Below are 26,062 nucleotides of genomic sequence, written 5' to 3' on the forward strand. Positions count from 1 at the left end.
TTTACAAGCGTTTTAAAAAGTATATTAGGCTAGGTCATTTGGTGAAGCTATTAAGCTATCACTAGGGGACAAGGCACCATTGTAAGTTGAGTATAATATGAAGTGACGGCTCAGACACCAACAACAATTTCATAAGATGTCCTCTCCTCACCTGCATCTGGGCCAGACCATTCACATCACGTTAATGTTAAGACCCTGTAACGTTTCAGCAATGCTATCGCATCAGGTGGCCAGGACAGGCCAGGACAGCCAGTTCAATTCAGTGGAAGTGTAGGACATTGTAGGGCTAGACCGCTTCTGGTTGACCAAGCCCAGCAAAGCAGAGCAAAGCGCAGACTGCTAATTGAGTCATGTCCGTGTGCCTTGCTTCCTCTGTAGCGTGAAATGAACAGTGACCTGCTCTGCACCCACATGCTCACGGGAGCCTTTGAAGCCCAGGGGGACAGGCGAGCCCCCTAGCACCCGCCACCGTCGCCTGAGTGGCTCCTGAAAGCCAAAGCACAGCGGTCCGGCCGTCTGGTCGTCTGCCCTGGGCTTTGCTCTTGGCATCTGCTCCTCTCACCCTGACAAACTTAGACAAATTAGCCCACAACCTCAATTGCCATCGGCCTCGATTGATGGCGTTGAAGGGAGGAGGTTGGGTCAGACAGACAGCCCGCTGAAGGGGAGTAACAGTGGTTAGTAACAGTAAATGCTGCTACACGCTTCATGTAAACAGAGCGACAGAGCGTCGTATAAAGTCCCATTCCAAAATTTGAGCCACACAAAAGTACGTAGAACTATGTGTGAAAACGACTTTCCTTCGCTGCGTTTGTGTGAAGTGTGTAGCGGACTTAACACTAAAGCTTAGCATAGGGATGCACTGAAATTAACTGTCTTAATCCCTGCCAATTGATTATCAGTTATTATCATTGATTGGTCAAGGACTCCCCCCACCTGTTAACCCGGGTGTACAGTGGGTCAAAAAAGTATTTAGTCAGCCACCAATTGTGCAAGTTCTCCCACTTAAAAAGATGAGGGAGGCCTGTAATTTTCATCATAGGTACACTTCAACTATGACAGACAAAATGAGGGGAAAAAATCCAGAAAATCACATTGTAGGATTTTTATTGAATTTATTTGCAAATTATGGTGGAAAATAAGTTTTTGGTCAATAACAAAAGTTTATCTCAATACTTTGTTATATACCCTGTGTGGGCACAGCGTTCTGAGTAACAATGCTGTTTCTTTCTGCTGACCACCGAGGAAGCACTTTTACAGCTAGCCCTGCTGACCTGGACATTCTGACCTGAACTTTCTGCCCTGGACATTCTGCCTTGGACATTCTGCCCTGGACATAATGACCTGGACATTCGGATCTGGACATGCTCTGGTAGATGGCACTTTTGACACGTTATTTACCAGAGCATGTCCAGGTCCGAATGTCCAGGTCTGAATGTCTAGGTTAGCGTCACTACAGACCCGGGTTCGATCCCAGGCTGTGTCACAACCGTCCATGACCTGGAGTTCCATAGGGCGGTGCACAATTGGCCCAGCGTCATCCAGGTTAGGGGAGAGTTTGGCCAGCGTGGACTTTACTTGGCTCATCGTTCTGTAGCAATTCCTTGTGGCGGGTCGGGTGCCTGCAGGCTGACTACTGTCGTCAGTTGAACGGCGTTTCCTCCGACACATTGTTGCAGCTGGCATCCGGGTTAAGTGGGCAGGTGTTAAGAAGAGCAGTTTGGCGGGTCATGTTTCAGAGGAAGCATGACTCGACCTTCTCCTCTCCCGAGCCCGTTGGGGAGTTGCAGCGATGAGACAAGATCGCATTTGAAATTGGGAGAAAAGGGTAAAAATACCCCAAAAAGTATATATATATATATATATATATATATATATATATATATATATATATATATATATATATATATATATGTACGTACGTACGTACGTACGTACGTACGTACGTACGTACGTATGTATGTATGTACATACATACATACATACATACATACATACATACATACATACAGTACCAGTCAAAAGTTTGGACACACCTCATTCCACTTTATTCTACTTTGTAGAATAGTAGTGAAGACATCAAAACTATGAAATACCACTTATGGAATCATGTATTAACCAAAAAAAGTGTTAAACAAATTTGAGATTCTTCAAAGTAGCCACCCTTTGCCTTGATGACATCTTTGCACACTCTTGGCATTCTCTCAACCAGCTTCAACTGGATTGCTTTTCCAACAGTCTTATGTGTTATTTCATAGTTTTGATGTATTCACTATTATTCTACAATGTAGAAAACAGTAAAAATAAAGAAAAATGAGTAGGTACAGTTGAAGTCGGAAGTTTACATACACCTTAGCCAAATACATTTAAACTCAGTTTTTCACAATTCCTGACATTTAATCCTAGTAAAAATTCCCTGTCTTAGGTCAGTTAGGATCAACATTTTATTTTAAGAATGTGAAATTTTTTATTTTTATTTATTTTTTATTTCACCTTTATTTAACCAGGTAGGCTAGTTGAGAACAAGTTCTCATTTGCAACTGCGACCTGGCCAAGATATAGCATAGCAGTGTGAACAGACAACAACACAGAGTTACACATGGAGTAAACAATAGACAAGTCAATAACATGGTAGAAAAAAGAGAATCTATATACAATGTGTGCAAAAGGCATGAGGTAGGCAATAAATCGAATAATTACAATTTAGCAGATTAACACTGGAGTGATAAATCATCAGATGATCATGTGCAAGAAGAGATACTGGTGTGCAAAAGAGCAGAAAAGTAAATAAATAAAAGCAGTATGGGGGTGAGGTAGGTAAATTGGGTGGGTAGTTTACAGATGGACTATGTACAGCTGCAGCGATCGGTTAGCTGCTCGGATAGCAGATTTTTAAAGTTGTTGAGGGAGATAAAAGTCTCCAACTTCAGAGATTTTTGCAATTCGTTCCAGTCGCAGGCAGCAGAGAACTGGAAGGAAAGGCGTCCAAATGAGGTTTTGGCTTTAGGGATGATCAGTGAGATACACCTGCTGGAGCGCGTGCTGCGGGTGGGTGTAGCCATCGTGACCAGTGAACTGAGATAAGGCGGGACTTTGCCTAGCATAGCCTTGTAGATGACCTGGAGCCAGTGGGTCTGACGACGAACATGTAGCGAGGGCCAGCCGACTAGGGCATACAGGTCGCAGTGGTGGGTCGTATAAGGTGCTTTAGTAACAAAACGGATGGCACTGTGATAAACTGCATCCAGTTTGCTGAGTAGAGTATTGGAAGCTATTTTGTAGATGACATCGCCGAAGTCGAGGATCGGTAGGATAGTCAGTTTTACTAGGGTAAGTTTGGCGGCGTGAGTGAAGGAGGCTTTGTTCCGGAATAGAAAGCCGACTCTAGATTTGATTTTGGATTGGAGATGTTTGATATGAGTCTGGAAGGAGAGTTTGCAGTCTAGCCAGACACCTAAGTACTTATAGATGTCCACATATTCTAGGTCGGAACCGTCCAGGGTGGTGATGCTAGTCGGGCGTGCGGGTGCAGGCAGCGAACGGTTGAAAGCATGCATTTGGTTTTACTAGCGTTTAAGAGCAGTTGGAGGCCACGGAAGGAGTGTTGTATGGCATTGAAGCTCGTTTGGAGGTTAGATAGCACAGTGTCCAGGGAAGGGCCGGAAGTATACAGAATGGTGTCATCTGCGTAGAGGTGGATCAGGGAATCGCCCGCAGCAAGAGCAACATCATTGATATATACAGAGAAAAGAGTCGGCCCGAGAATTGAACCCTGTGGTACCCCCATAGAGACTGCCAGAGGACCGGACAACATGCCCTCCGATTTGACACACTGAACTCTGTCTGCAAAGTAGTTGGTGAACCAGGCAAGGCAGTCATTAGAAAAACCGAGGCTATTGAGTCTGCCGATAAGAATATGGTGATTGACAGAGTCGAAAGCCTTGACCAGGTCGATGAAGACGGCTGCACAGTAATGTCTTTTATCGATGGCGGTTATGATATCGTTTAGTACCTTGAGCGTGGCTGAGGTGCACCCGTGACCGGCTCGGAAACCGGATTGCACAGCGGAGAAGGTACGGTGGGATTCGAGATGGTCAGTGATCTGTTTGTTGACTTGGCTTTCGAAGACCTTAGCTAGGCAGGGCAGGATGGATATAGGTCTGTAACAGTTTGGGTCCAGGGTGTCTCCCCCTTTGAAGAGGGGGATGACAGCGGCAGCTTTCCAATCCTTGCTTTCCAATCCATCTCAGATGATACGAAGGAGAGGTTGAACAGGCTGGTAATAGGGGGTGCGACAATGGCGGCGGACAGTTTCAGAAATAGGGGGCCCAGATTGTCAAGCCCAGCTGATTTGTATGGGTCCAGGTTTTCCAGCTCTTTCAGAACATCTGCTATCTGGATATGGGTAAAGGAGAAGCTGGGGAGGCTTGGGCGAGTAGCAGCGGGGGGGGGGCGGGGCTGTTGGCCAAGGTTGGAGTCGCCAGGTGGGAGGCATGGCCAGCCATTGAGAAATGTTTGTTGAAGTTTTCGATTATCACGGACTTATCAGTGGTGACCGTGTTATCTAGCCTCAGTGCAGTGGGCAGCTGGGAGGAGGTGCTCTTGTTTTCCATGGACTTTACAGTATCCCAGAACTTTTTGGAGTTAGAGCTACAGGATGCAAATTTCTGCTTGAAAAAGCTGGCCTTTGCTTTCCTGACTGACTGCGTGTATTGGTTCCTGACTTCCCTGAACAGTTGCATATCACGGGGGCTCTTCGATGCTATTGCAGTTCACCACAGGATGTTTTTGTGCTGGTCGAGGGCAGTCAGGTCTGGAGTGAACCAAGGGCTATATCTGTTCTTGGTTCTGCATTTTTTGAACGGAGCATGCTTGTCTAATATGGTGAGGAAGTAACTTTTAAAGAATGACCAGGCATCCTCAACTGACGGGATGAGGTCAATATCCTTCCAGGGTACCCGGGCCAGGTCGATTAGAAAGGTCTGCTCGCAGAAGTGTTTCAGGGAGCGTTTGACAGTGATGAGGGGTGGTCGTTTGACCGTGGACCCGTGGCGGATACAGGCAATGAGGCAGTGATCGCTGAGATCTTGATTGAAGACAGCAGAGGTGTATTTGGAGGGCAAGTTGGTCAGGATAATGTCTATTAGGGTGCCCATGTTTACGGATTTAGGGTTGTACCTGGTGGGTTCCTTGATGATTTGTGTGAGATTGAGGGCATCAAGCTTAGATTGTAGGACTGCCGGGGTGTTAAGCATATCCCAGTTTAGGTCACCTAACAGAACAAACTCTGAAGCTAGATGGGGAGCGATCAATTCACAGATGGTGTCCAGGGCACAGCTTGGAGCTGAGGGGGGTCGGTAGCAGGCGGCAACAGTGAGAGACTTATTTCTGGAGAGATTAATTTTTAAAATTAGAAGTTCGAACTGTTTGGGCATAGACTTGGAAAGTATGACAGAACTTTGCAGGCTATCTCTGCAGTAGATTGCAACTCCTCCCCCTTTGGCGGTTCTATCTTGACGGAAAGTGTTATAGTTGGGTATGGAAATCTCAGAGTTTTTGGTGGCCTTCCTAAGCCAGGATTCAGACACGGCAAGGACATCAGGGTTGGCAGAGTGTGCTAAAGCGGTGAGTAAGGCAAACTTAGGGAGGAGGCTTCTGATGTTGACATGCATGAGGCCAAGGCTTTTTCGATCACAGAAGTCAACAAATGAGGGTGACTGGGGACATGCAGGGCCTGGGTTTACCTCCACATCACCCGAGGAACAGAGGAGTAGTAGGATGAGGGTGCGGCTAAAGGCTATCAAAACTGGTCGCCTAGAGCGTTGGGGACAAGGAATAAAAGGAGCAGATTTATGGGCGTGGTAGAATAGATTCTGGGCATAATGTGCAGACCAGGGTATGGTGGGGCACGGGTACAGCGGAGGCAAGCCCAGGCACTGGGTGATGATAAGAGAGGTTGTATCTCTGGACATGCTGGTCTCAATGGGTGAGGTCACCGCATGTGTGGGGGGTGGGACAAAGGAGGTATCAGAGGTACGGAGAGTGGAACTACGGGGTCCATTGCAAACCAAAACAATGATAACTAGCCTGAACAACAGTATGCAAGGCATATTGATATTTGAGAGAGACATACAATAAGGCATAAAGTGATTGCAGGTCATGATTGGGAGAGCTAGCTAAAACAGCAGGTGAGATAACAGCACCTAGTCAGCTAACACAGCAACAGAAGGTAAAAATGGCGACGACTGGGCAGAGAGGGTCGGATTAACTACACACAGATCCTGAGTTAAGGCACAGAGCCGACAGATAAAACACAAATAAACAGAATGGAGTACCGTGAATTAATGGACAGTCAAGCAGGCATCAGCTATGTAGCCAAGTGATCATAGTGTCCAGGGGGCAGCCGTAGATGGAGTAGTGAGGCCTCCACTAAGCTAGCACGCGTTTAAAGTTAGTAGCCCGGGGGGGTGGTCTGCTCAGACGGAGGGGGTCTGCTCAGACGGAGGCCGGTTGAGGGCACCGGTTGAGGGCACGTCTGCAAACCAGACGTGGTCGTGTCGACAGAGAATCCAAGCCGGATAGCGATGGCGAAAGAGAGGTTGTGAATTGTAGAATTGTGTTTGCTAACTGGTGCTAGCTTCCTGGCTGCACTAGCTGCAAGATAAGCTAGCAGTTAGCAGACCGGGGCAGGCAAGTTAGCCTTTGGGGGACGTCGCAATGGGGGGGGAAGTCTGTTTTTGCCTCTTCGTGCGGTGACGTCGATAGACCAGTCGTGGAATTAGTAGGGTTCCAGGTAGCTCTAGGTAGCTAACAGGCCTAGTAGGTTAGCAGAATGGGCCTTCAGCGGGCGTCACGCCTGAGGGGCCTGTTGGAGTCCCCGGGCAGATTATGTCGGTATTCCAGTCGTAGAGGATAGGCGGGGTTCCGTGCTCCATACCGGCAGTAAATGGGTCCGGGTCTTGTAGCCCAGGAGTGGGCTTCAGTGGTAGCACAGGAGCCCTAGCCGATTAGCTTCAGGCTAATTGGTGCCTGCTCCGGTGCCTGCTCCGGGATGGAAACGCTAGCCAGGAGTGGTCACCCGGGATTGTGGTTAGCTAGTTGCGAAGATCCAGATGAAAATGTTCAGAGTTTGCGGTAGGAATCCGGAGATATGGAGAGAAATAGGTCCGTTATGCTCTGGTTTTAGTCACTTTGTTCGAACTAGCGAGAGCTTTCCGAGCTAAAGGTTAGCTGATGACCGCTAGCAATGGTTTGCTAACTGATAGCTGGTAGGCAGTTAGCTGGCTATCTTCAGTAGATGGATTCCAGATCAGAAGTAAATAGAAATACTTTAGAAAAAAGCAGATCCACGCCACATTGGGTGAGGCGGGTTGCAGGAGAGTATTTAGAAGTTGAGGTTTAAGAAAGTATTTTTAAAAGATATGCGAAGAAAAAGATGTAAAAAGATATATACAAGGGACACGGGACACGACAGGACAAAGACGTCTACACTGCTACGCCGTCTTGGAAGAATGTCAGAATAATAGTAGAGAAGGATTTATTTTACCTTTTATTTCTTTCATCACATTCCCAGTGGGTCAGAAGTTTACATACACTCAATTAGTATTTGGTAGCTTTGTCTTTAAATTGTTTAACTTGGGTCAAATGTTTCAGATAGCCTTCCACAAGCTTCCCACAATAAATTGGGTGAATTTTGGCCCATTCCTCCTGACAGTTGGTGTAACTGAGTCAGGTTTGTAGGCCTCCTTGCTCACACACCCTTTTTCAGTTTTGCCCATACATTTTCTATAGGATTGAGGTCCGGGCTTTGTGATGGCCACTCCAATACCTTGACTTTGTTGTCCTTAAGCCATTTTTCCACAACTTTGGAAGTATGCTTGGGGTCATTGTCCATTTGGAACACTCATTTGCGACCAAGCTTTAACTTCCTGACTGATGTCTTGAGATGCTGCTTCAATATATCCACATAATTTTCCTGCCTCATGATGCCATCTATTTTGTGAAGTGCACCAGTCCCTCCTGCCGCAAAGCACAACATGATGCTGCCACCCTCGTGCTTCACAGTTGTGATGGTGTTCTTCGGCTTGCAAGCCTCCGTCTTTTCCCTCCGAACATAACGATGGTCATTATGGCCAAACAGTTCTATTTTTGCTTCATCAGACCCAAGGACATTTCTCAAAATTATGATCTTTGTCCTCATGTGCAGTTGCAAACCATAGTCTGGCTTTTTTTATGGCGGTTTTGGAGCAGTGGCTTCTTCCTTGCTGAGCGGCCTTTCAGGTTATGTCGATATAGGACTCGTTTTACTGTGGATATAGATACTTTTGTACATGTTTCCTCCAGCATCTTCACAAGGTCCTTCTGTTCTGGAAGGGATTTGCACTTTTCGCACTTTTACGTTCCATTCTAGGAGACAGAATGCGTCTCCTTCCTGAGCGGTATGACGGCTGCGTGGTCCCATGGTGTTTATACTTGCGTACTAATGTTTTTACAGATGAACGTGGTACCTTCAGGCATTTGGAAATTGCTCCCAAGGATGAACCAGACTTGTGGAGGTCTACAATTTTTTTCCTGCGGTCTTGATTTCTTTTGATTTTCCCATGATGTCAAGCAAAGAGGCACTGAGTTTGAAGGTAGGCCTTGAAATACATCCACAGGTACATCTCCACTTGACTCAAATTATGTCAATTAGCCTATCAGAAGCTTCTGAAGCCATGACATAATTTTCTGGAATTTTCCAAGATGTTTAAAGGCACAGTCAACTTAGTGTATGTAAACTTCTGACTAGAGGTCGACCGATTAATCGGAATGGCTGATTAATTAGGGCCGATTTCATGTCAATCGGAAATCGGTATTTTTGGACGCCGATTTTGCCGAATGTTTTTATTTTTTTTACAACTTTATTTAACGAGGCAAATCAGTTAAGAACACTTTCTTATTTTCAATGACGGCCTAGGAACGGTGGGTTAACTGCCTTGTTCAGGGGCAGAACGACAGATTTTTATCTTGTCAGCTCAGGGATTCAATCTTGCAACCTTACGGTTAACTAGTCCAACGGTCTAACCACCTGCCTCTCCTTGCACTCCACGAGGAGTTACGTAAATGCAGTAAGAAGTCAAGGTAAGTTGCTAGCGAGCATTAAACTTATCTTATAAAAAACAATCAATCAATCATAATCACTAGTTAACTACACATGGTTGATGATATTACTAGTTTATCTAGCGTGTCCTGCATTGCATATAATCGATGCAGTGCGCATTCGCGAAAAAGGACTGTCCTTGCTCCAATGTGTACCTAACCATAAACATCAATGCCTTTCTTAAAATCAATACACAGAAGTATATATTTTTCACTTGCATATTTAGCTAAAAGAAAGGTTAGCAGGAAATATTAACCAGGTGAAATTGTGTCACTTCTCTTGTGTTCATTGCACGCAGAGTCAGGGTATATGCAACAGTTTGGGCTGCCTGGCTCGTTGCGAACTAATTTGCCAGAATTTTACGACATAACATTGAAGGTTGTGCAATGTAACAGAAATATTTAGACTTAGGGATGCCATCCGTTAGATAAAATACCGAACAGTTCCGTATTTCACTGAAATAATAAACGTTTCGTTTTCGAGGTTATAGTTTCCGGATTCAACCATATTAATGACCTAAGGCTCGTATTTCTGTGTGTTATTATGTTATAATTAAGTCTATGATTTGATAGAGCAGTCTGACTGAGCGATGATAGGCACCAGCTGGCTCGTAAGCATTCATTCAAACAGCACTTTCGTGCGTTTTGCCAGCAGCTCTTCGCAATGCTTCAAGCATTGAGCTGTTTATGACTTCAAGCCTATCAACTCCCGAGATTAGGCTGGTGTAACCGATGTGAAATAGCTAGCTAGTTAGCGGGGTGCGCACTAATAGCGTTTCAAACGTCACTCGCTCTGAGACTTGGAGTAGTTGTTCCCCTTGCTCTGCATGGGTAACGATGCTTCGAGGGTGGCTGTTGTCGATGTGTTCCTGGTTCGAGCCCAGGTAGGGGCGAGGAGGTGTACGGAAGCTATACTGTTACACTGGCAATACTAAAGTGCCTATAAGAACATCCAATAGTCAAAGGTATATGAAATCCAAATGGTATAGAGAGAATTAGTCCTATAATAACTACAACCTTAAACTTCTCACCTGGGAATATTGAAGACTCATGTTAAAAGGAACCACCAGCTTTCATATGTTCTCATGTTCTGAGCAAGGAACTTAAACGTTAGCTTTCTTACATGGCACATATTGCACTTTTACTTTCTTCTCCAACACTTTGTTTTTGCATTATTTAAACCAAATTGAACATGTTTCATTATTTATTTGAGGCTACATTGATTTTATTGATTTATTGTATTAAGTTAAAATAAGTGTTCATTCAGTATTGTTGTAATTGTCATTATTACAAATAAAGCTAAAAAAATTGGCCGACTAATCGGTATCGGCTTTTTTGGTCCTCCAATAATCGGTATCGGCGTTGAAAAATCGTAATCGGTCGTCCTCTACTTCTGACCCAATGGAATTGTGATACAGTGATACAGATAAGTGAAATAATCTGTGTGTAAACAATTGTTGGAAAAATGACTTGTGTCATGCACAAAGTAGATGTCTTAACCGACTTGCCAAAACTATAGTTTGTTAACAAGAAATTTGTGGAGTGGTTGAAAAACGAGTTTTAATGACCCCAACCTAAGTGTATGTAAACTTCCGACTTCAACTTTATGTCCAAACTTTTGGCTGGTACTGTATATAAAAGTGCTATCAGATTTGTGGCTGGCTAAGCAAGCTGAACCTGAATAGGCTAGACAGCTCCAAGTTTGCCCCTGCTCTTAGTGATGTGTTGCATTTGATTTGTGTTTTTTAATAAGCTGTGACTTTATGTGACTTTATTGAGTGGAGAATGAATGTCCTATGTGGTATATTAGCTAACAGAACACTGCTGAGTGCTTACTGACAAATGGAGGCCAAGGTTATTGATCCAATGAGCAGATAATAAGATTAAATTGTTGCAGAGACATTCTGTGAGTGGTAGTAGTGTGTGGGGCCATTTGAATGGACTGCCGCCCCCCATCAGATAATCTCTGTTATTTTATCCTCCCTCTGAATCTGGCTTCTACTTGTAACCTGTTCCAGTAGGCTATATGGTAGTAAATAAAAGTTAGGCCGAATAAATTTAGTCCTATAGACGATGTGTTTAGTTAGTATATTAAATAGTGTCATCCGCAGATGATCCTTTTGCTGAATATACTGTGTTTTTTGCAGGCCGTAAGGGCAGCAGCAGCAACGGTAGTGTGGTGAAACAGGGTACCCTGGAGCATCGTGAGGGTCAGAAGGGTCGTTGGAGCGTCTGTCACGTAGAGCTTACCCCATGTGAGCTGCGCGTCTACAGCCGCGGTAACCGGCAGCTCTGCACTGCCTACTCCCTGTCCCACTGCCACAGGGTCAGCCAGCCCCAGCCGCCCCAGGACGGGCGAGTCCTCCAGGCCCTCTTCTTCAACAGGTAAAGGAAGAAAACCATGGTTCTCAACTCTTATCCTCTTGCTAGGTCTCCCTTGTAAAATGAGTCTCCTGACCTCAACAGGACTTCCTGGATAAATATAAATTTAATGTTTATGTCAATCCCATAAACATAAAAAAAATGGCCTGCACTCACTTGAAAATAAGTTGTAATTGAAGCTTTGTTGCAATGTTATTTATCTCATAGCAACTTGTTAAAAGATCACTCACTGACCCTCTTCTTCAACAGCTCCACCTGCCTGCAGTTACGTGCCGCCTGCCAGTGGGAGGTGCTAGACTGGAGGAGGCTGATCTGGGAGAGAGTACTGGCTGCCCAGCCCGCCCACAACAATGCAGAGTGTCTTTCAGCCTTATCCCCGTCGGCATCCGTTACCTCTGGAGGTCTCGACACCAGACCAGATCCCCGTGGTCCTGCTGAGGCTGCCCTGGCACCTGGTTGCTCACATCTCCTCCCAGCCCGGCCCACGGCCCTGCCCCTGTTCACCCAGTGCTGTACGGATGTCCTCAAGGCTGGGCTCCTCCACCAGCTGACTGACCAGAACAACTGGAGGGCTTTCACCTTCGTACTGAGTCACTCCACGCTGCAGGCCTTTCCCACCGAGGGCCGGGGGCCCGTGTCCGAGCCTGTCCTCCACTACCCGCTGGCCTCCTGCCTGGCCGTGCAGAGGTACGAGGCCAAGGGGGTGAGCGCTGGCTGCTTCCAAGGCGTCTTCCCCAGCGGGGTGCTCCGTCTGCGGGCTGAGAGCCAACTCAAGGCCCAGGACTGGGTGGAGGCCCTGCGGACGGCCGTGGCAGCCCAGAGGCCCCAGGGTGAGGAGGGACAGGGTTCCGGCCAGGCCCAGCTGGGTGCAGTGTCGACGGGGATTCTGCTGAGGAGCAAGCCCTCCAGGGAGAGGAGGCAGAGGGACACCCAGAGGGCCAAGAGACAGTCAGTCACAACCAGCTTCCTCAGTATTCTCACCTGCCTGGCTGTGGAGAAGGGCCTGACCACCCAGAGCTTCCGGTGTGCAGGTAGAGACCTCCACCTCTTACCAACCACACACACACACACACTGATAAAGTGACACATTCTTCACTAGAAGAATATCCTGTCACTTCACACCCCACACACTGGTTCACATACATATCTCTGTTTATGGAAAGATGCATGCCAAATGGCTACCCGGACTATTTGCATTGTGTGTGTGTGTGTATTTGTGTCCCCCAACCCCTCTTTTACGCTGCTGTTACTCAATGTTTATCATCTATGCATAGTCACTTTAACTATACCTCCATCTACATATTACCTCAATTAGCCCAACTAACCGGTGCCTGTATATAGCCTCGCTACTGTTATAGCCTCTCTACTGAATATAGCCTCGCTACTGTATATAGCCTCGCTACTGTTATAGCCTCTCTACTGAATATAGCCTCTCTACTGAATATAGCCTCTCTACTGTATATAGCCTCGCTACTGTTATAGCCTCTACTGTATATAGCCTCTCTACTGTATATAGCCTCTCTACTGTATACAGCCTCTCTACTGTATACAGCCTCTCTACTGAATATAGCCTCGCTACTGTATATAGCCTCGCTACTGTATATAGCCTCTCTACTGTATATAGCCTCTCTACTGTTTATAGCCTCTCTACTGTAAATAGCCTCGCTACTGTATATAGCCTCGCTACTGTATATAGCCTCGCTACTGTATATAGCCTCGCTACTGTATATAGCCTCGCTACTGTTATAACCTCTCGACTGAATATAGTCTCGCTACTGTTATAGCCTCTCTACTGTATATAGCCTCGCTACTGTTATAGCCTCTCTACTGTATATAGCCTCTCTACTGTATATAGCCTCGCTACTGTATATAGCCTCGCTACTGTATATAGCCTCGCTACTGTATATAGCCTCTCTACTGTATATAGCCTCGCTACTGTTATAGCCTCGCTACTGTTATAGCCTCTCTACTGTATATAGCCTCGCTACTCTATATAGCCTCGTTACTGTATATAGCCTCGCTACTGTATATAGCCTCGCCTCTGTTATAGCCTCTGTTATAGCCTCGCTACTGTATATAGCCTCTCTACTGTTAATAGCCTCTCTACTGTTAATAGCCTCTCTACTGTTAATAGCCTCTCTACTGTATATAGCCTCTCTACTGTTAATAGCCTCTCTACTGTATATAGCCTCTCTACTGTATATAGCCTCTCTACTGTATATAGCCTCTCTACTGTTAATAGCCTCTCTACTGTATATAGCCTCTCTACTGTATATAGCCTCTCTACTGTATATAGCCTCGCTACTCTATATAGCCTCGTTACTGTATATAGCCTCTCTACTGTTAATAGCCTCTCTACTGTTAATAGCCTCTCTACTGTATATAGCCTCGCTACTGTATATAGCCTCGCTACTGTATATAGCCTCGCCTCTGTTATAGCCTTGCTACTGTATATAGCCTCGCTACTGTTATTTTCACTGTCTTTTCTTTACTCATCCATTGTTCACCTACTACGTATTCTTTACTTAAAAATTGCACTGTTGGTTAAGGCCTGTAAGTAAGCATTTCACTGCGCACGTGACAAATAAACTTTGATTTGATTTTTACAACATAATCCATCAAAACCATGGCTAAATATTGACCCAAGGGGTAACCACTGTCATTAGTCAAAAATCTACTGATATACACTATATATACAAAAGTTTGTGAACACCCCTTCAAATTAGTGGTTTCGGCTACATCCGTTTCTGACAGGTGTATAAAATCGAGCACACAGCCATGCAATCTCTATAGACAAATATTGGCAGTAGAATGGCCTTTCTGAAGAGCTCAGTGACTTTCAACGTGGCACTGTCATAGGATTCCTTTCCAACAAGTCATTTTGTCAAATTTCTTCCCTGCCAGAGCTGCCCCGGTTAACTGTAAGTGCTGTTATAGAGAAGTGGAAACATCTAGGATCAACAACTGCTCAGCTGCAAAGTGGTAGGCCACACAAGCTCACAGAATGGGACCACTGAGTGTTGTAGCACGTAAAAATCATCTGTCCTCGTTTGCAACACTCACTACCGAGTTCCAAACTGCCTCTGGAAGCAACGTCAGCACAAGAACGGTTCGTCAGGAGCTTCATGAAATGGGTTTCCATGGCCGAGCAGCCGCACACAAGCCTAAGATCACCATGCGCAATGCCACGCGTCGGGTGGAGTGGTGTAAAGCGTGAAGAGGAGGTGGAGAAAAAGGGGCCAGGGGGCAGGCTGCCTTCTGAGAATTCGTAGGCGATCGAATAAATCCCCACTTCCTTCTATTCTGCTAGCAAACGTGAAAACTTTGAACAATAAAATAGATGACCTACGCGGAAGATTAAACTACCAACGGGACATTCAAAACTGTAATATCTTATGCTTCACGGAGTCGTGGCTAAACGACGACACTATCAACATACAGCTGGCTGGTTATACGCTGCACTGGCAGGATAGAATAGTGGCGTCTGGTAAGATAAGGGGCGGCGGACTATTTATTTTTGTAAATAACAGCTGGTGCACGATATCTAAGGAAGTCTCGAGCTATTGCTCGCCTGAGGTAGAGTATCTCATGATAAACTGTAGACCACACTACCTACCTAGTTTTCATCTGTATTTTTCGTGGCTGTTTACTACATACCACCACAGTCAGAGGCTGGCACTAAGACGGCATTGAATGAGCTGTATTCCGCCATAAGAAAACGCTCACCCAGAGGCGGCGCTCATAGTAGCCAGGGATTTTAATGCAGGGAAACTTAAGTCCGTTTTACCAAATTTCTATCAGCATGTTAAATGTGCAACCAGAGGAGAAACAAAACTCTGGACCACCTTTATTTACTCCACACACAGAGATGCATACAAAGCTCTCCCTCGCCCTCCATTTGGCAAATCTGACCATAATTATACCCTCCTGATTCCTGCTTACAAGCAAAAATGAAGCAGGAAGCACCAGTAACTAGATCAATAAAAAAGTGGTCAGATGAACCAGATGCTAAGCTACAGGACAGTTTTGCTAGCACAGACTGGAATATGTTCTGGGATTCCTCCGATGGCATTGAGGAGTACACCACATCAGTCATTGGCTTCATAAATAAGTGCATCAATGACGTCGTCCCCACAGTGACTGTATGTACATACCCCAACCAGAAGCCATGGATTACAGGCAACACTGAGCTAAAGGCTAGACCTGCCGTTTCAAGGAGCGGGACTCTAACCTGGAAGCTTATAAGAAAACGTCAATACAGGACTAAGATCGAATCGTACTTCACCAGCTCTAACGCTCATCTGATGTGGCAGTGCTAGCAAACCATTACAGACTACAAAGGGAAGTACAGCCGAGAGCTGCCCAGTGACATGAGCCTACCAGACAAGCTGAACTACTTCTATGCTCGCTTCGAGGCAAATACCACTGAAACATGCATGAGAGCACCAGCTGTTCTGGAAGACTGTGTGATCACGCTCTCTGCAGCCGATGTGAGTAAGACCTTTAAACAAGTCAACATTCACAAGGTGGCAGGGCCAGACTGATTACCAGGACGTGTACTGCGAGCATGCGCTGACCAACTGGCAAGTGTCTCCACTGACATTTTCAACCTCTCCCAGTCCGAGTCTGTAATACCAACTTGTTTTAAGCAGACCACCATAGTGCCTGTGCCCAAAAAACACTAAGGTAACCTGCCTAAATGACTACCGACCCGTAGCACTCACGCCTGTAGCCATGAAGTGCTTTAAAAGGCTGGTCATGGCTCACATCAACACCATTATCCCAGAAACCCTACACCCACTCCAATTTGCATACCGCCCCAAAAGATCCACAGATGATGCAATCTCTATTGCACTCCACACTTCCCTTTCCCACCTGGACAAAAGGAACACCTACGAGAGAATGCTATTCATTGACTACAGCTCAGCGTTCAACACCATAGTGCCCTCAAAGCCCATCAATAAGCTAAGGACCCTGGGACTAAACACCTCCCTCTGCAACTGGATCCTGGACTTCCTGATGGGCGGTGATAAGGGTAGGTAACAACACCAGGTGATAAGGGTAGGTAACAACACATCCACAACGCTGATCCTCAACACTGGGGCCCCTCAGGGGTGCATGCTCAGTCCCCTCCTGTACTCCCTGTTCACTCATGACTGCATGACTCCAACACCATCATTACGTTTGCCGATGACACAACGATGGTAGGCCTGATTACCGACAACGACGAGACAGCCTATAGGGAGGAAGTCAGAGACCTGGCCATGTGGTGTCAGGACAACAACCTCTCCCTCAACGTGATCAAGACAAAGGAGATGATTGTGGACTACAGGAAAAAGAGGACCGAGCACGCCCCCATTCTCATCAACAGGGCTGTAGTGGAGCAGGTTGAGAGCTTCAAGTTCCTTGGTGTCCACATCACCAACAAACTAAAATGGTCCAAGCACACCAAGACAGTCGTGAAGAGGGCACAACAAAACCTATTCCCCCTCAGGAAACTAAAAAGATTTGGCATGGGTCCTCAGATCTTCAAAAGGTTCTACAGCTGCACCAATCATCCCCAGCTTACAATTGGCTCATTCATCCCCCCTCCTCTCCCCTGTAACTATTCGCCAGGTTGTTGCTGTAAATGAGAATGTGTTCTCAGTCAACTTACCTGGTAAAATAAGGGTTAAATAAAATAAATAAACGCTACAGCATACAATGACATTCCAGATGATTCTGTGCTTCCGACTTTTTGGCAACAGTTTGTGGAAGGCCCTTTCCTGTTTCAGCTCCCGTGCACAAAGCGAAGGTCCATACAGAAATGGTTTGTGGAGATTGTTATGGAAGAACTTTACTGGCCTGCACAAAGCCCTGACCTCAACCCCATCGAACACCTTTGGGATGAATTGGAACGCCGACTACAAGCCAGGTCTAATTGCCCAACATCAGTGCCCGAACTCACTAACGCTCCTGTGGCTGAATGGAAGCAAGTCCCTGCAGCAATGTTCCAACATCTATTGGAACGCCTTCCTAGAAGAGTGAATGGAGGCTGTTATAGCAGCAAAGGGGGGTCCCATTATTAATGCCCATGAATGAGATGTTCGATGAGCATGTGTCCACATACTTATGTTCACTACCGGAGGGTTAGTAGTGGTCTGGAAACATGTCCTGAGGTTTGTATACGTTTTTCTTTATTTATTTAACTAGGCAAGTCAGTTAAGAACAAATTCTTATTTACAATGACGGCCGAACCTGGACTACGCTGGGCCAAATGTGCGCTGCCCTATGGTACTCCCAATCACGTCCGGTTGTGATACAGCCTGGAATCGAACCAGGGTCTGTAGTGACGCCTCTTGAACAAAGATGCAGTACCATAGAACGCTGTACTGTGTTCAGTAGGCATTTTTGTCATCTCTGTCTATAATTCAGTGGAGGTTAGGAGGTCAGCTATCTAAGGACTGTCAGATGGTGCAATGCAGGTCTTGTGTCTCTCAGTCCAATGTAAGTAGAACACACAAACAGAGATAAGCATAGGCCCTGTTGAAGAAGTCCAGTGTGACATTAGCCAATGGGGGCATAATATCCTAAACCCTATCAGAAGGACTCGCCCCTTATCCTCTTCGTCAACCTTGACCTTTGACCTCTTAACCCCTTTGAGGTTACACAAGGAAGTGTGCGGGTGGGTGCGGCTTATCTATTCGTCAACCCACATTTCACCACGTTTAATGACGCCAACTTGAACAGCATGTCCAGACCTAAGACCAGTGTCCTTGAATCCTTCGCCGTTCCTCTTTCCCTCCAAACAAACAATCAAACAAACACAGACAAGCGGACAGCAGCTCTTCAAAGTAACACATGATAGAACGTCAGATTTTTTTTTAGTCTGTAATTTATATGAACCTCAAACCAAACACAGCCCCTTTTTAGTTTGTCTTCATTTTCCATGTTAGTCCTGTACGGTGACAAAGCAGCTTTGTTGTGGTTCGCTTCAAAACGGCGGCTGGGGGGTCATGGTTTCTGGGTCTCTCACCCACCACCATCAGTCCTTTTGAGCTCAGACCAGTCATCTGTTACACTACTGGGGGTCACAGACCCCTCCCCAAAATTAACACTTTACATACATACATACATACATACATACATACATACATACATACATACATACATACATACATACATATTGGGCATTGTCTGGTGGTAGATGTTTTAGTATTCACTATGGCCTATCTGTAATATATGAGTTCCATTATTATGCAATTGAAATGCAATTACTCAAGTACTATCTATGTAACAACATGTTATTACAATGGTGATAGTAGTGTAAATAGTACCCAGTTAGAAGAGCAACTTAATGTAAATTGTAACCTAGAGAAAAAGCTACAGTTCATAATTCCCCCTAGAGATGTCCTACTCCCCACTATGTCTGTTTGCGTCGTCAGCCTCTGGACCCTAACTGATATCTCACTACCAGATAGAGAGCGACTTCACAAGCTGACTGACAGACAGCTCAGTAAATGGAGCCATGGCGGCGCTGCGTTTGGTCTCTCTGGGTGTGAAATGTGTGCCCACTAAAAGGGGATGAATGAGGTGCTTTCCTCCTTCTCTTCTGTAACCACTCCTCTATTAATACATGCCATCTGAAAGGTCCTCTGAACAAGGAGAGCGGGCACCTGACAATAATTGGCCGGCATAAAGCGGAGGGGGAAAAAATCCCTTTTTAGAATCAAAGACAGGCACCCGGGCGGCCGGGATGCTGTGGTCAATGCGGAAGCTAATTGTTTGATTCAGGGGCTCTGTTCTGTTCGCTTTGGCTGCAGAGGTGTTTGAATGAGGCGTGTCGAGACCCAAGCTTAGAATAACAGCTGGATACAGCTTTTTCCGTGCTCTGTTCACAAACCTCTTTTATTACGCTCTCTTTCTCTCCCCATTTATCCTTTTTCCTTTCTCTCTCGTTCATTCAGACTCGCTCGTCTCTCATGCTCTCACTGTGTTCACTGAACTCTATCTCTCTCTCTGTCCCGCTCTGTCTCTCGCTCTCTCTGTCTTTCTCTCGCTCTCTTTCTCTGTTCCCTCTTTCTGTCCAACTCTCTCTCTCTGTCCCGCTCTGTCTCTCGCTCTCTCTGTCTTTCTCTCGCTCTCTTTCTCTGTTCCCTCTTTCTGTCCAACTCTCTCTCTGTCCCGCTCTGTCTCTCGCTCTCTCTGTCTTTCTCTCTCTCTCTTTCTCTGTTCCCTTTTTCTGTCCAACTCTCTCTCTGTCCCTGCCTGGCTCCTTGGTAGAGTGCCAGTTTCCTTTTGACTGCTTGGTCTTGTCAGTCACTTATCTTAGGACAGAGAGTCAGGGGCCAGTCTGTTGTATTACACTTTAATCACTTTTCCCTAAACAAATATCCCTGGCCACCAGGGCTCTGTTAGGGGGATTAGGGGGCGTGAGGACAGCAGGCAAAGGCAGGGAGAGAGTACGAGAGAGCTAGTGGAAGAGAGAGATAATGGAAGTTAGAGAGAGGGGGGGGGGGGGGCAGAGAGGTGAAGTTACCCTTGTGGGGTCTGCCGGAGGGGGGAAGTTACCCTTGTGGGGTCTGCCGGAGGGGGGAAGTTACCATTGTGGGGTCTGCCGGAGGGGGGAAGTTACCATTGTGGGGTCTGACGGAGGGGGGAAGTTACCATTGTGGGGTCTGACGGAGGGGGGAAGTTACCATTGTGGGGTCTGACAGAGAGCACAATGTCCAGGGAGTGTAGGAGGGGGTTCAGGGGTCCCCATTACAGTAGCTTTTGCCCCTCGCGTCTCTGTCTATTTGGGGTCTGTGATTGAGCACCCTGTGCCTCTTCTATCCCCCCCAACGCCCCACCGCCCAACACCCCCCATGTCCCAATTTGTTTCCCCCCCCACAAAGGATGGATGGTGGATTGGCCCCCCTCCTGTGCCTGTGTGAGGGGCTCTGGGGGGGGAGCATGTGCACCCTCCTTTCAGCTGGGCTCTGATGTCTCCTAATTACCCATCAGGCCTCAGCAACTTAGTGGACTAGGAATTTGTAGAAGAGGCCAGAGCACAATGGATAGAAAAATGTAACAACAAAATTAACCAAAAACAATCGTTGTGTTGAATCTTCCTGTCTGCCTTCCCCCCTGCCTTGTCCTGTCCTTTTCCCTAATAGCTTCCCCCCTGCCTTGCCCTGTCCTTTTTCCCTGATAGCTTCCCCCCTGCCTTGCCCTGTCCTTTTCCCTGATAGCTTCCCCCCTGCCTTGCCCTGTCCTTTTCCCTGATAGCTTCCCCCCTGCCTTGCCCTGTCCTTTTAACAGAAAGAAGTCAGAATATACATTGTTAGAGCAGCGGTTTGTCATGAGGAATTTTGGCCTGGCGTCTCAAAGCTACTTACTCACATGAACCACAAACAACGTTCTCAAAAATGTTCTGGGCCTGGCTGAACACATTCAATGTATCAGTTCTTGATGAATATTGAACTTAAGACCTGTATGCATCTGTTATATTAACTTACCAGATGAGTACTACTATTTGAATGCACCACAGTGAATTCGGGAAAGTATTCAGACCCCTTGACTTTTCTCCTAATTTTCTTACGTTACAGCCTTATTCTAAAATAGATTAAATTGTTTTATTCCCCTCATCAATCTACACACAATACCCCATAATGACAAAGCAAAAAACTGTTTCTTAGACATTTTTGCAAATGTATTAAAAATAAAATATCACATTTACATAAGTATTCAGACCCTTTACTCAGTACTTTTTTGAAGCACCTTTGGCAGAGATTAGAGCCTAGAGCCTGTATTTGGGAGTTTCTTCCATTCTTCTCTGCAGATTCTCTCAAGCTCTGTCAGGTTGGATGGGGAGCGTCACTGCACAGCTATTTTCAGGTGTCTCGAGATGTTCAAGTCCGGTCTCTGGCTGGGCCACTCAAGGACATTCATAAACGTTTCCCGAAGCCACTCCTGTGTGCTCTTGGCTGTGTGCTTAGGGTCGTTGTCCTGTTGGAAGGTGAACCTTCGCCCCAGTCTGAGGTCCTGAGCACTCTGGAACAGGTTTTCATCGAGGATCTCTCTGTACTTTGCTCGATTCATCTTTCCCTTGATCCTGACTGGTCTCCCAGTCCCTGCCGCTGAAAAACATCCCCACAGCATGATGCTGTCACCACCGTGCTTCACCGTAGGGATGGTGCCAGGTTTCCTCCAGACGTGACACTTGGCTTTCAGGCCAAAGAGTTCAATTTTGGTTTCATCAGACCAAATAATATTTTTTCTTATGTTCTGAGAGTCCTTTACTTGCCTTTGTGGCAAAGTCCAAGCGGGCTGTCATGTGCCTTTTACCAGGGAGTGGCTTCCGTCTGGCCACTTTTGACTTCCGACAGAGATGGCCGCCTTGCTTCACGTTCTTAGGAAACTATGCAGTATTTTGTTTTTTTACATGTTATTTCTTACATTGGTACCCCAGGTAATTTTAGGTTTCATTACATACAGTCGGGAGGAACTACTGAATATAAGAGCAACGTCAACTCACCATCATTACAACCAGGAATATGACTCTCCCGAAGCAGATCCTGTGTTTTGCCTTCCACCCAGGACAATGGATCGGATCCCAGCTGGCGACCCTAATCAACGACGCCGTAAAAGGGGCAAACAAAGCGGTCTTCTGGTCAGGCTCCGGAGACGGGCACATCGCGCACCACTCCCTAGCATACTACTCACCAATGTCCAGTCTCTTGACAACAAGGTTGATGAAATCCGAGTAAGGGTTACCTTCCAGAGAGACGTCAGAGACTGTGTAATGTTCTTTGCTTCACGGAAACATGGCTCACTCGAGAGACGCTAACGGAGTCGGTGCAGCAAGCTGGTTTCTTCATGCATCGCTCCGACAGAAACAAGCATCTTTCTGGTAAGAAGAGGGTTGGGGGGGGGGGGGTATGCCTTATGATTAACGAGACGTGGTGTGATCATAACAACATACAGGAACTCAAGTCCTTCTGTTCCCCTGACTTATAATTCCTCACAATCAAATGTCGACCGCATTATCTACGAAGGGAATTCTCTTCGATTATAATCACAGCCGAGCAGACGCATCGATGGCCCTGAACAAACTTTATTTGACTCTATGTAAACTGGAAACCACATATCTTGAGGCTGCATTCATTGTAGCTGGGGATTTTAACAAGGCTAATCTGAAAACAAGACTCCCTAAATTCTATCAGCATATCGATTGTTTTACCAGGGCTGGTAAAACCCTGGATCATTGTTATTCTAACGTCCGCGACGCAAATAAGGCCCTCCCCTGCCCTCCTTTCGGAAAAGCTGACCACGACTCCATTTTGTTGCTTCCAGCCTACAGACAGAAACTAAAACAAGAAGCTCCCGCGCTCAGGTCTGTTCAACGCTGGTCCGACCAATCTGATTCCATGCTTCAAGACTGCTTCGATCACGTGGATTGGGATATGTTCCGCATTGCGTCCAACAACAACATTGACGAATACGCTGATTCGGTGAGCGAGTTCATTAGAAAGTGCATCGGCGACGTTATACACACAGCAATGATTAAAACATTCCCAAACCAGAAACCGTAGATTGATGGCAGCATTCGCGCGAAACTGAAAGTGCGAACCACTGCTTTTAACCAGGGCAAGGTGACCGGAAACATTACCGAATACAAACAGTGTAGCTATTCCCTCCGTAAGGCAATCAAACAAGCTAAGTGTCAGTATAGAGACAAAGTAGAGTCGCAATTCAACGGCTCAGACACGAGGTATGTGGCAGGGTCTACAGTCAATCACGGATTACAAAAAGAAAACCAGCCCCGTCGCGGACCAGGATGTCTTGCTCCCAGACAGACTAAATAACTTCTTTGCTCGCTTTGAGGACAATACAGTGCCACTGACACGGCCCGCTACCAAAACCTGCGGGCTCTCCTTCACTGCAGCCGAGGTGAGTAAAACATTTAAACGTGTTAACCCTCGCAAGGCTGCAGGCCCAGACGGCATTCCCAGCCGAGTCCTCAGAGCATGCGCAGACCAGCTGGCTGGTGTGTTTACGGACATATTTTTTGCTTTGAGAGACTAGTCAAGGACCATATCACCTCCACCCTACCTGACACCCTAGATCCACTGCAATTTGCTTACCGCCCCAATAGGTCCACAGACGACGCAATCACAACCACACTGCACACTGCCCTAACCCATCTGGACAAGAGGATTACCTATGTCAGAATGCTGTTCATCAACTACAGCTCAGCATTTAACACCATAGTACCCTCAAAACTCGTCATCAACCTCGAGACCCTGGGTCTCGACCCCGCCCTGTGCAACTGGGTACTGGACTTCCTGACGGGCCGCCCCCCAGGTGGTGAGGGTAGGTAACAACATCTTCACCCCGCTGATCCTCAACACTGGGGCCCCACAAGGGTGCGTTCTGAGCCCTCCTGTACTCCGTGTTCACCCACGACTGCGGGGCCATGCTTGATTACCAACAACGACGAGACGGCCTACAGGGAGGAGGTGAGGGCCCTCGGAGTGTGGTGTCAGGAAGATAACCTCACACTCAACGTCAACAAAACAAAGGAGATGATTGTGGACTTCAGGAAACAGCAGAGGGAGCACCCCCCTATCCACATTGACAGGACAGTAGTGGAGTGGGTAGTAAGTTTTAAGTTCCTTGGCGTACACATCACGGACAAACTGAATTGGTCCACCCACACAGACAGTGTTGTGAAGAATTCGGCTTGTCACCAAAAGCACTCACAAACTTCTACAGATGCACAATCGAGAGCATCCTTTCGGGCTGTATCACCGCCTGGTACGGCAACTGCTCCGCCCACAACCGTAAGACTCTCCAGAGGGTAGTGAGGTCTGCACAATGCATCACCGGGGGCAAACTACCTGCACTCCAGGACAAACGGCCTCGTACTCAATTCTTGCTCGTACAATATGCATATTATTATTACTATTGGATAGAAAACACTCTCTAGTTTCTAAAACCGTTTGAATTATATCTGTGAGTAAAACAGAACTCCTTTTGCAGCAAACTTCCTGACAGGAAGTGGAAAATCTGAAATCGATGAACTCTTCTAGGGGCTGCCTATTAAAGTCCTTGTTATTTATTAGTTTAGATGCACTTCATACGTCTTCCACTAGATGTCGACAAGCAGTGAGAGAAGAAATTGAGTGTGTAACTTGATCTGGACTCGAATTATAGCTCTTGGCATGATGTGTCACCAGTTTCCTGTTTTCTGGAGAGCGCGAGGAGGGACCTGGATTTGCCTTCTGATAAGCTGCCGTTATGGACGATGTTAGTAAAACGTTTACTGTTGACAGGAGAACAAGAGGAGACAATAGGACGAGGTGGATAATTTTATAATAAGGCCGTTTAATCACATGTAAAGATATCTTAGTAAAATCTTGCAGCAAGGCTCTTTCTGTCTGATTCTTATTGAACCGTCTGGAAAAGAGGTAGTTTCAACAATTGTACAGTATTATATAGACAACAAGCAAAGTAGGTAGATCTGCGAGTCTGGCCTTCCGATTGGTCGATCTGGGTCTTGGGTAGTCCTGAACAGGCCTGGTGTCCACGTTCCATTGGTTCCTGAGATAGTTCTTTGTCTTGAGCTCCAACCATGTGTTGGGTGTGTTCTGTGGTTATTATGGGGGAGGGGAATTATGTGTGTCTGTAGTTGGTGTCTTAATAAGTCCAGCATATGTCCAAGAGAAATGAGGAGTATGTGTATTTTTGTATAAAATATGGCTTATGTTGAAATGTAGTTATTACTAGTTTCCAGTCTCTATTACAATTTCTTACAACGACTAATATCTCCGGCTTTTATTTTATTTGATACATGTGACAATATCATCGTAAAGTATGTTTTTTTCAATATAGTTTAATCAGATTACTGAAATTTTTTCGGGAGTTTTGCCGTGTTCCGTTCTCTTCCGTTTGTTGACATGGAGAGATTCGGGCCACTTGGCAAGTGTGCTTGCTAAATCGAGAGGGAAAAAGGCCGTTCTAAATCCAAACAACGATTGTTTCCGACAAAGGACCCCTTGTACAACATTCTGATGAAAGATCAGCAAAAGTAGGACCCATTTTATGATGCAATTTCATATATCTGTCAAACATGTTGTGCTAGTCGTTTGCGCCCAGCTTTTGGGTACTCTCTCGCTACACCTAAGCTGGATGTCGTAATGAAGTTATTTTTAGAATTCTAACACGCCGATTGCATTAAGAACTAGTGTATCATTTCCTATACAACATGTATTTTTTAGTTATGTTTATGAAGAGTCATTTGGTCAGAATATGTGTGTCAGAAGAAGTGTCAGAAAAATACCCGGACGTTGTGGGAAAAAGATGCTACGTTAGCACAATGTATAACCACTGATTTCAGCTCTAAATATGCACATTTTCAAACAAAACATAAATGTATGTATAACCTGATGTTATAGGACTGTCATCTGATGCAGCTTATCAAGGTTAGTCAAAAATTATATATCTTTTGCTGGTTTGTTACGATCGCTAACATTTGCTACTGGGTAATGGCTTGTGTTTCTGGCTATTGTGGTAAGCA

The 26,062-nt window shown here is 46.0% G+C and overlaps 1 protein-coding gene across 1 annotated transcript in view; it reads left to right on the forward strand.

Annotated features, from left to right (window-relative positions):
* The window catches only part of LOC129816634 (pleckstrin homology domain-containing family M member 3-like), an 87,997-nt gene that overhangs the window by 17,458 nt on the left and 44,477 nt on the right, over positions 1 to 26,062 (forward strand). Inside the window, exons 3-4 of the mRNA XM_055871362.1 lie at positions 11,286 to 11,523; positions 11,770 to 12,551. Coding sequence (XP_055727337.1) covers positions 11,286 to 11,523; positions 11,770 to 12,551 — 1,020 coding nt within the window. The remainder of the gene's footprint in view (positions 1 to 11,285; positions 11,524 to 11,769; positions 12,552 to 26,062) is intronic.

Source organism: Salvelinus fontinalis, chromosome 19 (genome assembly GCF_029448725.1).
Source record: "Salvelinus fontinalis isolate EN_2023a chromosome 19, ASM2944872v1, whole genome shotgun sequence".
Lineage (NCBI taxonomy): Eukaryota > Metazoa > Chordata > Actinopteri > Salmoniformes > Salmonidae > Salvelinus > Salvelinus fontinalis.